This window comes from Ranitomeya imitator, chromosome 6 (assembly GCF_032444005.1).
Source record: "Ranitomeya imitator isolate aRanImi1 chromosome 6, aRanImi1.pri, whole genome shotgun sequence".
NCBI classification, from domain to species: Eukaryota; Metazoa; Chordata; class Amphibia; order Anura; family Dendrobatidae; genus Ranitomeya; species Ranitomeya imitator.
Window position 1 is genome coordinate 112,106,794 of NC_091287.1, and position 14,046 is coordinate 112,120,839.

The window sequence follows — 14,046 nt, forward strand, 5'->3', positions numbered from 1 at the left end:
AAAAAAAAAAAGGTTTCTCGCATCATGTTCTCATACACTTTATGCAGTATTAGCCCTCTGTGTCTGTACTGCTACATACTTAGGCAGGTAACTGGTTCATGCAGCTTTACATGAACACCTGAGCCTTACACTATAGCTGGTCCGAATAACTAAAGCAATTGTTACCATCCACCTCTCGTGTCTCCCCTTTTCCCCATAGTTTGTAAGCTTGCGAGCAGGGCCCTCACTCCTCCTGGTATCTGTTTTGAACTGTATTTCTGTTATGCTGTAATGTCTATTGTCTGTACAAGTCCCCTCTATAATTTGTAAAGCGCTGCGGAATATGTTGGCGCTATATAAATAAAATTATTATTATTATTATTTATTATTACTTACACCAGGGATTGACAGCAGCTGACATTACGCAGCTGACATCAACCTTAAAAATCATTATACATACCAGAATTAAATGCTCTGGTGGCTGGGAAAAGCAATAGAGTTAGCGCTATTTCCAGGCGCCAGGTGCTAACTACAACTGTCATCATCCTTGCCTGGTCTCCCTGTGAAGCATTTCTGCTGCATTTACATGCGCTGATCTCAAGCCACTAAACGAGTGTGATCGACAATACTGAAGCCGCTCGCTTGTTTCCTGGCCTCTTTACATCAACTGAGAAAGAATGAAGGGAACAGAACAATCACAATTAGATGAATCTGCCCCCATACAGTATCATGTTATCAGCAGCACAACCACAGTTTACACCGGCGATGTGCTGCTGAGAACAAAGATTTCTGTTCCCACATAAACAATCCAATCACTCGATGAATAGGCAGCATTTTGCTTGTTTAGTATAATACACCCCATAGTCCTCCATATATTATAATGTGCACCTCAGTTCTCCATATAGTATAATACACTCCTCAGTCCTCCATATAGTAGAATACACTTCTCCATATAGTATAATACACTCCTCACAGTCCTTCATGTAGTATAATACACTCCTCAGTCCTCCATATAGTATAATACACTCCTCAGTCCTCCATATAGTATAATACACTCCTCACAGTCCTCTGTTGTGAATTCTGTTGTCAAGCTCCCTCCTGTGGTCATGAATGGTACTTCGGCTGGTTCTGTCCATGGGCTTCCTCTGGTGGTTGTGAGTGGGGCTGCGGCTTCTGAGTTTCCTTCCACAGGTGACGAGGTTAATTCGTTAGCTGGCTGCTCTATTTAACTCCACTTAGATCATTGCTCCATGCCACCTGTCAATGTTCTAGTATTGGTCTAGTTCGCTCCTGGATCGTTCTGGTGACCTTTCTTCTCCAGCAGAAGCTAAGTTCCTGCTTGTTTTTCTCTTGTTTGCTATTTTTCTGTCCAGCTTGCTATTTTGATTTTTGTCTTGCTTGCTGGAAGCTCTGGGATGCAGAGGGGCGCCTCCGCACCGTGAGTCGGTGCGGAGGGTCTTTTTGCGCACTCTGCGTGGTTTTTTGTAGTTTTTGTGCTGACCGCAAAGGTACCTTTCCTATCCTCTGTCTGTTCAGTAAGTCGGGCCTCTCTTTGCTGAAATCTATTTCATCTCAGTGTTTGTGATTTTCATCTTAACTCACAGTCATTATATGTGGGGGGCTGCCTTTTCCTTTGGGGAATTTCTCTGAGGCAAGGTAGGCTTTATTTTTCTATCTTTAGGGCTAGCTAGTTCTTAGGCTGTGACGAGTTGCATAGGGAGCGTTAGGCGCAATCCACGGCTATTTCTAGTGTGTGTGATAGGATTAGGGATTGCGGTCAGCAGAGTTCCCACGTCCCAGAGCTTGTCCTGTATTATTGTAACTATCAGGTCTTTCCGTGTGCTCTTAACCACCAGGTCCATTATTGTCCTAACCACCAGGTCATAACAGTCCTTCATATATTAAAATACACTGCAATTCATCCATATAGTATAGTACACTCCTCAGTCCTCCATATATTATAATGTACTGCCACAGTCCTCCATATAGTATAATACACTCCTCAGTCCTTCAAATAGTATAATACATTCCTCATAGTGCTCCATATAGTATAATGCCCCGCCATTGTCATCCATGTAGTACAATTCACTTCCCATAGTATAATGCACCCCATAGTTCTTCATATAGCATAATGTATTCTCCATAGTCCTCGATACAGTATAATGCAGCCCACATATAGTGTAACGATGCCATCCCAGAGTATAATGCAGCCATCCCACAGAATATATTGTAGCCCCCTGAGTATGATGTAACCCCCCAGAGAATATAATGCAGCCCCCTCATATAGTATAATGCAGCCCCTGAATATATATCGTAGCCCCCTCATAGAGCATAATGCAGCCCCCCATAGAATATAATGTAGCCACTCCACAGAATATAACACAGCACCCCATAGAATGCAATACAGCCCCCCATAGAATGTAATACAGCCCACCTCCCCATAGAATATGATACAGCCCCCCATAGAATATAATGTAGCCCACAGAGAATGTAATACAGCCCCCCATAGCATGTAATACAGACCCCCCATAGAATGTAATACAACCGTCCCCATAGAATGTAATGCAGCCAGCCCCCATAGAATGTAATGCAGGCAGCCCCATAGAATGTAATGCAGCCAGCCCCCATAGAATGTAATGCAGCCAGTCCTAATAGAATGTAATGCAGCCAGCCCCCAAAGAATGTAATGCAGCCAGCCCCCCATAGAATGTAATGCAGCCAGCCCCCCATAGAATGTAACGCAGCCAGCCCCCATAGCATTTAATACAGCACATCCCCCATAGAATGTAACACAGCACAGCCCTCATAGAATGTAATGCAGCACAGCCCCCATAGAATGTAATACAGCACAGCCCCCACAGAATGCAATGCAGCCAGCCCAAATAGAATGTAATGCAGCCAGCCCCCCATAGAATGTAACGCAGCCAGCCCCCATAGCATTTAATACAGCACAGCCCCCATAGAATGTAACACAGCACAGCCCTCATAGAATGTAATGCAGCACAGCTCCCATAGAATGTAATACAGCACAGCCCCCACAGAATGTAATGCAGCCAGCCCAAATAGAATGTAATGCAGCCAGCCCCCAAAAGAATGTAATGCAGCCAGCCCCCCATAGAATGTAATGCAGCCAGCCCCCCCAATAGAATGTAATGCAGCCAGCCCCCATAAAATGTAATGCAGCCAGCCCCAATAGAATGTAATAAATCCCCCCATAGAATGTAATACAGCACAGCCCCCATAGAATGTAATACAGCCCCTTAATAGCCCCACAATCCAGTTATCACTCATTGATATATTTTTAAAAAACCACTCTCCTCGTGCCTCACGCTGCTCCTGGCTCCGGTCTCAGCAGCTGCAGTCTGCCTGCCCGACACACAGCAGGTACGTGATGATATGACGTCATCGCGCACCCGAAGTGTCAGAGGCAGAGCGGGGAATGATGGGAGAGGGAGCTACAGCAGACGCTCTCTCCTCCATCATTGCAATCAACTGTATCGGTGTCATAGACGCCGGTAGAGTTGAATGCGGTGGCGCTGGCAGGGGGGCGGAGTCGGCGCTGGCAAGTGGCCAACTACTGCCACCGGCCCTTCAGGTATTTGCCAGAATGCGCCCGATGGCCAGTCCGGCCCTACTACACAAATATAAGGAATGAGTGTTTCCCAATAATCTGGCAGTGTGCACAGCTGGCATCCACCTGACAAACAAGAAAAACACATTCGTCAGATCAAATAATTTGTAAATCTGCTTAAAAATTACCGTTCTAGGCAGCACATCATCCTGTGTTCACAACTAATGTGAACAGGACGATCTATTATTGATCATTTGGTGAACATCAGAAGTACGAATACCCTGTGTAAATGGATAGTCATTTTTGGGCTGTACTTCTTAACATCTTTATGGATATATTGAAAGATATAGAGGCAGATTTCCTAAAACTGTCTAATTTTTAGACAGTGTAAATGCAGACTAGACAGTTAAAGTTCACCACGTTTATGACAGTGATTCATGCCCTTTAATAAATTTAGCACATCTTTAGACTTTCTACTTTAAGTTTATACCACCTAGTCTTATTTTGTAGAATTTTATAATAAATATGGTACCTGGCATGGAAAATAACTTTATATATTTTAAAAGCATGTTTTATGAGTAAGTTTTACAATGTTTTGATGTTTTTATCCTTTTCATTCTAGATCTGCGGAAAAAAGGTAAAAGTAGGAGATGTCTAGCAAATGGACAAGTCTGGCTCCAATTTTAATCACATCATAAAAAGGGCACTTGCTGGACGAAACATCAAATGTCCTATGTCACACATGTATTTTTCAAACATGCAATAAAGATCACATTTTCTGCATCAACATGAGGCCGGGGCCATGGCATTCTTGTAGTGTGAGGAGGTTGGTGAGGCCTGAAGTCAGAGAGTATACAGAAAAATCAAAACTGTTGCCAACGGCGACATCAGACTTGACGAATGCAAAATTAGTCACAAGATACAAGTATGAGTTTCATTGTCTGATTGGAAAATGGTATATTTAGGTATACTTATACTAGGAATACAATATTTCTTTATCGTATAACTATAAAATTGTGAATGCACATCACTGATATCTAAAATCCGCAGACACGTTTCAGATGTCTGTCCTTAATTGTTGCATATATGTAAAAGAACTATTGAACTATTTGCGTATTTATGTCATATCCTGAATGATCACATGGGAATTTTCACCAATCTATAGCCTGTGGATATTTATAACCCATATCAGGTTGTATGTTAGATTTATTGATGACTAGGTTTTTAGAGATATACAGTGGGGGGAAAAAGGATTTAGTCAGCCACCAATTGTGCAAGTTCTCCCACTTAAGATGACAGAGGCCTGTAATTGACATCAAAGGTAGATCACAACTATGAGAGTCAAAATGAGAAAATTAATCCAGAAAATCACCTTGCATGATTTGGCAAGATTTATTTTGCAAATTATGGTGCAAAATAAGTATTTGGTCACCTAAAAACATGCAAGAATTCTGGCTCTCACAGACCAGTAACTTTTTCTTTAAGAGGCTCCTCTGTCCTCCACTCATTACCTGTAGTAATGGCACATGTTTGAACTTGTTATCAGTATAAAAGACACCTGTCCACAACCTCAAACAGTCACACTCTAAACTCCACTATGATGAAGGCCAATGAGCTGTCAAAGGACACCAGAAACAAAATTGTAGCCCTGCACTGCACAGGCTGGGAAGACTGAATCTGCAATAGGCAAGCAGCTTGGTGTGATGTAAACAACTGTGGGAGCAATAATAAGAAAATGGAAGACATACAAGACCACTGATAATCTCCCTCGATCTGGGGCTCCACGCAAGATCTCACCCCTTGGGGTCAAAATGATAACAAAAATGGTGAGCAAAAATCTAGGGAACCACACGGGGGGACTAATGAATGACCTGCATAGAGCTGGGACCACCGTAACAAAGGCTACCATCAGTAACACACTATGCTGCCAGGGACTCAGATCCTGCAGTGCCAGACGTGTCCCCCAGCTTAAGCCAGTACATGTCCAGGCCCGTCTCAAGTTTGCTAGAGAGCATATGGATTATTCAGAAGAGTATTGGGAGAATGTCATATGATCTGATGAAACCAAAGTAGAACTGTTTTGTAGAAACAAAACTCGTCGTGTTTGAAGGAGACAGAATGCTGAGTTGCATCCAAAGAACACCATACTTACTGTGAAGCATGGGGGTGGAAACATCATGCTTTGGGGCTATTTCTCTGCAAAGGGACCAGAACGACTGACCCGTGTACATGATAGAATGAATGGGGCCATGTATCGTGAGATTTTGAGTGCAAACCTCCTTCCATCAGCAAGGGCATTGAAGATGAAACGTGGATGGGTCTTTCAGTATGATAATAATCCCAAGAGCTCCACCAGGGCAATGAAGGAGTAACTTCGTAAGAAACATATGAAGGTCCTGGAGTGGCCTAGCCAGTCTCCAGATCTCAACCCCATAGAAAACTTTCGAAGGGAGTTGAAAGTCCGTGATGCCCAGCGACAGGCCCAAAACATCACTGCTCTAGAGGAGATCTGCATGGAGGAATGGGCCAACATACCACCAACTGGGTGTGCCAACCTTGTGAAGACTTACAGAAAACGTTTGACCTCTGTCATTGCCAACAAAGGATATATAACAAAATATTGAGATTAACTTTTGTTATTTGTTAATGACCAAATACTTATTTTCCACCATAATTTGCAAAATAAATCTTGCCAAATCAGACAAGGTGATTTTGTGGATTTGTTTTCTCATTTTGACTCTCATAGTTGTGGTCTACCTATGATGTCAATTACAGGCCTCTCTCATCTTTTTGAGAGAACTTGTACAATTGGTGGCTGGCTAAATACTTTTTTCCCTACTGTAGGAAGGTAAAAGGAGTGAAATTGAACAATTTCTTGCTTTATCCACCAAAATGATATTAATCTTAGATTCACAATAAATTATAATATTAAAGAAATTAATCATTTTGGCTATTATTTTGTTGAGATTCTAAAAAGGGGATAATAATAAAACCATATAATAAATCAACTTTGACCAGCTTCATCTAAACAGCCAAATCTCACTATCCACCACGCATATGTAGCACTTGTACATACTGTACATACAACGATTAAGAACAGACATCCAAAACGCACCAGTATTTTTTTTTTATAGATCAGTGATGTGTATTCACAATTTTATAGATATACAATTAAGAACTACATTTTATCCACGTGGAGCTGCTTGCTGGTAGCATACTGGGTCGTTAATTTTCCACTCTTCTGAAGTCCTTAAAAACAGCATAAAACGTATGTGCACATATTAGCAATATAAATGTATGGCTTATGTAAGAGCATGATTAGATGTGGGAAGTACATAAGCATGACGATTAGATATGGAAAGTACATAAGCATGACGATTAACTACAAGCCTTATGGTGACATTTATACTCACATAAGGTAGTGATGCATGGCGATGACCGTATTTCACAGTATTTTTGTTAGCCTCTATGAAATATTTTTGTGCTCGCTTTCTCTCTCTCTCCAGTTTTTTCTCCAGGGTAATCTGACAAGAGGATAAGCTGTCCATGTATCTCATCATGACATCTGAAATTAGGGCACAAACTTCCACTATGTCAGGACGGAGATCTGCATCTGAGGTCAAGCACCTGTGGGTAAGCATATCAAGTTAGAAATACTTGAAAAAGTAGATGTTGTTCATATTTTGTTAAAAGCACAATCACAATGCATTATATAAAAGTGCATTGTTTGCTTTTATAAAAATCTGTAATTATATGCACTGGCCTTAAAGATGACCTTTCATCTGAAAATGGCTCTTTATTCAATCAATGTAAATTTAAACCCCCGCAAAAAAAAATATTTTGCAAATATGACTATTTAAATGTATTGGTCTGACAAACCGCTTCAGTTTGGCCCTATAGAAAAAACTGAATTGCGTCCTTTATTAGCAGCAGCAAATTGTGGGATGGTGACATCAGTGGCAAGTGGCATTTCGGGAACAACAAAAAAAAGTATAACGACCCCAACTTCAAAGGCGGGAGCTGCCGAGTTGCATAACTGGCAAGCTCTAACTCTAAATTAATTAGCGACAAGGGGAATCTCCTGGTCATAGATCCTATTTAAAGGGAATCTGTCAGCAGGTTTTTGCTTTGTATCACTTTGTTTACTGGGTGCTGCCGTTCTGATACAATCATGGCTTTTAGATGTAGAAAGCAGCAGAGATGAGAAAGCTAACCCTGCCTTCACCAGGTGTACTTTTTTATTTATTTTTTTCATAAAAATATTTATTTATGGGTAAAATATATATAATTTTTAAACCAGTACCGGAGATATCCGTGTGTTTCATACATGTGGCAAACATGTGCCGCAACAGTATCACAGGTACTGGCGCCTGAGAAAAGCCGGAATAGTTTGCCCTGTTCTCAGGAGTCGGGTGCTGAAGACAGCTCACATCATTGTCCCCTGCTCTCCCTGCGATCAGCGCAAGCAGGGGACAATGTTGGGAGTTGTACTCGGCCCCCGCTGTCAACATCCAATGTAAAATGAAGGATCAAATTAAAAAATCAAGAGCGTGCCACACGGTGAACTGTGATGATCTCACTGAGGTCTGTGCAGTTCATGGGCCAGCTCTTGCTGCAGCGAGCCATTCTCCGCTGCTCCTCAGCGTGAGCGGTCACCTCAGGCCACTGCTCATTGTGATGAGCAAATATCGCACGTTTGGATAGCGGCGTGGGACACTCTGGATTGTTTCAACTCTGGACAGATGAGGAATATTGTTTTTTGTTTTTTTTATTTACAGGGGACAATGGCTTCAGGGGATAGGTGTTAAGGGGAGTATAATGTGATTTTTTATATTATTCTTAATTTTACACTAAATGTAAACAAGGGGGTCTGAATACAACTCTCAACGTTGTCCCCTACTTGTGCTGAGTTCAGCTGGTGCCAGGGATCAGTGTGAACACCACCGATTCCCAGGTGCCAGTACGTGTCACACAGATGACACACAAGAGTGTGCACAAGAGCGAGATGTTTTGTGGCCCATGCTGCCGCTTAAAAATGGACATGTCAGCATGTTATGCCCATGGACACATGGTCCATTGAAACACACTGACATGTGCGCAGACCCATCCACATGTGAAAACTGTCACAACATTTGCTGGAAATACTGACGTATGAAGAAGTCCTTATTACTAGTACCACTTTGTATTTTAGTAAGTGAAAAAAAACCATCATAAAACTGTATCCAATTACAGTATGTAAATTACCTCTTAATTGTATTTGAAACTTTTTCTGAATACAATCCATCAGGAATTGGAACATACACAGCTTCGACTATCTACAATAAAGACAAATAAATCACTGTACTGTACTTCTGATACAGAGAAGATTTGGATGGTTTTAATAATAATAATAATAATAATAATAAACAGCACATAAATCATATTGAAAAGAAGCTAAAACAAACATGTTTAAACATTTAATTAGGTCAAAGAATATGTATTCCATATTGATGTCACCTTTGATTTACTGCAGTATACTTCAGCTAGTAATGCCATAACTAGTGTTGAGCATTCCGATACTGCAAGTATCGGGTATCGGCCGATATTTGCTGTATCGGAATTCCGATACCGAGATCCGATATTTTTGTGATATCGGAAATCGGTATCGGAGTGTGCGGTGCGTATGGTTCCAAGGGTCTGGAGGAGAGGAAACTCTCCTTCAGGCCCTGGGATCCAAATTAATGTAAAAAATAAAGAATAAAAATAAAAAATATGGCTATACTCACCCCTCCGAAGAACCCTGGCTGTCACCTCTGCAAGCGTCCGCCTCCGTCCTTGAGAATGCTGTGAGTGAAGGACCTTCGATGACGTCGCGGTCAGGTGAGCGGTCATGTGAGCTGTCAGGTGACCGGTCACCTGATCGCGACGTCATCGAAGGTCCTTCACTCACAGCATTCTTAAGGACGGAGGCGGACGCTTGCAGCGGTGACAGCCAGGGTTCTTCGGAGGGGTGAGTATAGCCATATTTTTTATTTTTATTCTTTATTTTTTACATTAATATGGATCCCAGGGCCTGAAGGAGAGTTTCCTCTCCTTCAGACCGTGGGAACCATGCAGGATACATTCCGATATTTGTGTCCCATTGATTTGTATTGGTATCGGAACTCGGTATCGGCGAGATCCGATATTTTGCCGGTATCGGCCGATAACATCCGATACCGATACTTGCAAATATCGGAAGGTATCGCTCAACACTAGCCATAACATAATGCTGAAATACTGGGACACTATTCATATTCAGATATAAAAAATTCTATACACCCCTGTTAAAATTCAGGATTTGTTTTTGTCATGTAAAAAAAAAATCATCGCAAGAAGAATAATTTCAGAACTTTTTCCACCTTTAATGTTATCTATAATCCGTACATTGAAAAATAAACAAACTACTGAATTTTGCAGACTATAAGATGCACTGGACCATAAAACACACCCCAAATTTTGGGGCGGAAAATAGGAAAAAAATAATAAAAAACTGTGGTGCGTCTTATAGTCCAATTTTACAGTAGCCTTCTGAGAGGTGCAGCTGCGGTGGAGTGTGGTCATAGGAGGCAGGGTCGCTGCCGGCAGGAATGAAACAATTCTGTGGGCCCCAGGCTGGGATGAGGTGGGTTTTTTTCGGCGGTGTGAAGCGGCAGGACCTGGGCTTCATAAAATGTCTGTGGTGAGCAAAGTCCCCTTCCCATTGATTTCTCTGAGGTGGGCTTCGGGAAAATGGCCACCAGAGGTGGTGCATGTGCAGATTGAGATCTCAGGAGCCAAGAAATTGTCTCCCGCTGCGGCTGAACATAGCCTAAGAGTCTTTTCTGGTGATAGACTGCAAAAGATATCATTCTTAACCATTCAAACCTGCGTACTTTGGTTGCTAAGGATAGCATGTTAGTGCTGTGGAACGGAGGATTCAGAGTTGACATTTGGTAGAGAATGCAGCCTGCTGCCCACACATCAGCTTTTTCCCCATATGGTTCACTTTTTACAACTTCTGGGCTGTGAAAATCAATAAAAACATATTGCAAAGTTATAAAACGTACAAATCAACAATTAATTTGCAGTCTAAAATAGTAAAGGTAAAAATGACAATGACAGTTGTCTTCAATCTAAGCTCTGATTTTCAGATATTATTCCAGCCATATCACCCTATAGCCCCAAAATATTAGGAGGACTTAAGGGGTAAAAACACAACTAAAATCTCTAGATTCTGTTTGAAAGATGAGAACAAATTTGATAACTTTGATAACTCTATCTCTTATATATGAAGGGGTACTGCTTCTCCTCGCTGTGAGTCTCCTGGTGTATTAAGGCAATAGAAAAATGGTTCTCTAGCGCCACATGTTGTACTCATGCTATTTACAGATTAATTATAGTTTGGCTGAAATCCCTTCTTAGGACTTAAGGCCCTAACAAGGGCCCAACATTGACTTACGGAGTAACCACCTATAGAAGGCTTTCCTTCTTTCTGAAGGAGAGCGCTTTTGCAAACATTGCTAGAGTTGCAATCAAAATAATTTAACCCCCTCCCACTTTTTCAAATTAGGTTTAATAGTAAAATGTACAAACTTCCTGCTGTTTGGAATAAATAAATCAATTAAGTCCACTTTAAACAGCTCAACAAATCTAATTTAACTCTATTATTATTTTTTATTATTATTATACATTTTTATAGCGCCATTTATTCCATGGCGGATTAAATGTGAAGGGGGCAAATATAGACAAGTACAATAAATAAGAGTAAAACAAGGCACACACAAGTACAGGAGAAGAGAGGACCGTGCCCGCAAGGGCTCACAGTCTACAGTGGATGGGTGAGGATACATTAGGAGAGGGTAGAGCTGGTCATGGAGCGGTTCAGTAGACTGAGGATCACTGCAGGTGGTAGCATTGTCGGAAGAGGTGGGTCTTCAGGTTCCTTTTGAAGGTTTCCGTGGTAGGCGAGAGTCTGATGTGTTGGGGTAGAGAGTTCCAGAGTATAGGGGAAGCACGGGAGAAGTCTTGGATGCAGTTGTAGGAGGAAGAGATGAGAGAGGAGTAAAGAAGGAGATCATGAGACGATCGAAGGATATGTGTAGGTAGGTACTGGGAGACCATGTCACAGATGCATGGAGGAGTCAGGTTGTGAATGACTTTGTATGTCATTGTTAGTGTTTTGAACTGTAGCCTCTGGGCAATAGGAAGCCAATGAAGGGCCTGGCAGAGAGGAGATGCTGGGGAATAACGGGGAGACAGGTGGATTAGTTGGGCAGCAGAGTTTAGGATGGATTGGAGAGGTGCCAGAGTGCTAGAGGGGAGGCCAGAGAGTAGGAGGTTGCAGTAGTCGAGGCGGGAGATGATAAGGGCATGTACTAGTGTTTTTGTGGTTTCATGGTCAAGGAATGAACGGATCCGGGAAATGTTTTTGAGTTGGAATCGGCAAGAGGAGGCAAGGGCTTGCAAACGTGGCTTGAAAGAGAGGGTAGAGTCAAGGATCACCCTGAAGCAGCGAGCATGCAGGACCGGGGAAAGTGAGCAGAAATTGACATTGATGGATAGGTCGGGTGGAGGGGTAGAGTGAGGAGGGGGAAAGATTATAAATTCTGTTTTGTCCATGTTCAGTTTTAGAAAGCGAGCAGAAAAGAAAGATTAAATAGCAGACAGACATTGTGGGATTTTGGTCAGTAAAGAAGTGAGGTCAGGTCATAGATCTGTGTGTCATCAGTAGGGTTTAGCGAAACGGATCGTTCATTTTCAAAAGTCGCCGACTTTTGGCAAAGTCGGGTTTCATGAAACCCGACCCGATCCCTGTGTGGGGTCGGCCATGCGGTACGCGACTTTCGCGCCAAAGTCGCGTTTCGTATGACGCGCTTGGCGCCATTTTTTTCAGCCAATGAAGGGGCGTGGGCAGAGTGATGACACAGGTCTTAGGGGCGTGGACGCCTATCGCCATGTTGTCGCTTGTGCGCTGTAGCGATTTGCACTGTGTAACACCAGCTTTTCAGTTCAGGGACGGACGGAGGGGAGAGAGAGAGAGAGAGAGAGAGAGAGAGAAAAAAAAAAAAAATTCCCATTGGCTTTGCATTGGGTTTTGTGTTTCGGTCGATCCTCGACTTTTCGCCATAATCGGCCGATTTCACTCGACTCGACTTTTGAGATAGTCGGGTTTCGCGAAACCCGGCTCGACCCTAAAAAAGTCAAGGTCGCTCAACCCTAGTCGCTTGCTCTTGACTGTTAGTAGGTCGTTGGTCACTTTAGTTAGGGCAGTTTCAGTTGAGTGATGTGATCGGAAGCCAGATTGTAACCAGTCAAAGAGGGAGCAGGAAGAGAGGTGGGAGGACAGTTCAAGATGGACATGCTGTTCCAGTAGTTTTGAGGCATAGGGGAGAATGGATATCGGACGATAGCTGGACACAGAGGATGGGTCGAGGGAGGATTTTTTGAGGATAGGTGTGATTGATGCATGTTTGAAGGATGAGGGGAAGACACCGTTTGTAAGTGAGAGGTTGAAGAGATGTGTTAGGATTGGGATGAAGATTTTTGCGAGGTTAAGGATGAGGTGGGATGGGAGCAGGTCAAGCGTGCAAGTGGTGAGATGTGATCTTGACAGAAGGATGGAGAGATGATCGCCAGTCATGAGAAGCCAAGAGGAGGGGTGGCATTGGGGGCTGCGGGCCAAAGCTTTGTCTGATGTTATCGATCTTCTGCTAAAAGAAAGAGGCAAAGTCTTCAGCAGAAATGAGAGGAGGGGGAGGAGGTGCTGGAGGACGGAGTAGAGAATTAAAAGTGTTGAAGAGCTGTTTAGGGTTGTGAGTCAAGGAGGATATGAGAGATGAGAGGCTTGTTTTGCGGCAGTGAGCATGGACTTGAAGCTGGCGAGGGAATGCTTGTATGCAGTGAAGTGCTCAGCAGAACAAGATCTCTTCCATCTCCGCTCGGTGACCCTGGAAGCCCGTCTCAGTTCCTTAGTCAGGCTAGTCAGCCAAGGCTGCCTGTTGATTGTACGAGTTTTGCTATGCGTGAGGGGGCAGCCATATCAAGTGTAGCTGTTATTGTGGTGTTATAACACGTTCAGTTTTTGCTGCTTTTTACTGCAGCTAATAGCTGATCTCTTGGCAGTAGAAAACTGCAAACAAAAAGCAAGTTTTGCTAGCTTTTTTTGCTGCTTTACTTGCTATGCATTTTTTATGTATCTTTCAGGATCCCTAAGCTCAGCTCTGCTTCCACCATGCAAGCATGAATAATGCAAGGTGTTAGGCCAGCAATGCAATAAATACGTAAATCCATAAAACATTTTTGGAAAAAAAGGCCAATTTGATCACTTCATAGAATGGTAGTGTTGGAAGGGACCTCCTGGGTCATCTGGTCCAACCCACTGCTCAAAGCAGGATTCACTAAAATCATCCCAGACAGATGTCTGTCCAGCCTCTGTTTGAAGACTTTCATGAAAGGAGAACTCACCACCTCTCATGGCAGCCTGTTCCACTCATTGA

At 42.7% G+C, this 14,046-nt stretch overlaps 1 protein-coding gene across 2 annotated transcripts in view; it reads right to left on the reverse strand.

Annotated features, from left to right (window-relative positions):
• The window catches only part of NEK10 (NIMA related kinase 10), a 337,168-nt gene that overhangs the window by 115,567 nt on the left and 207,555 nt on the right, over positions 1–14,046 (reverse strand). For both annotated transcript variants that reach the window (XM_069730006.1, XM_069730007.1), the window contains exons 24-26: positions 10,444–10,573; positions 8,795–8,865; positions 6,964–7,177 (exon numbers count right to left, since the gene is read on the reverse strand). In XM_069730006.1, coding sequence (XP_069586107.1) covers positions 6,964–7,177; positions 8,795–8,865; positions 10,444–10,573 — 415 coding nt within the window. The remainder of the gene's footprint in view (positions 1–6,963; positions 7,178–8,794; positions 8,866–10,443; positions 10,574–14,046) is intronic.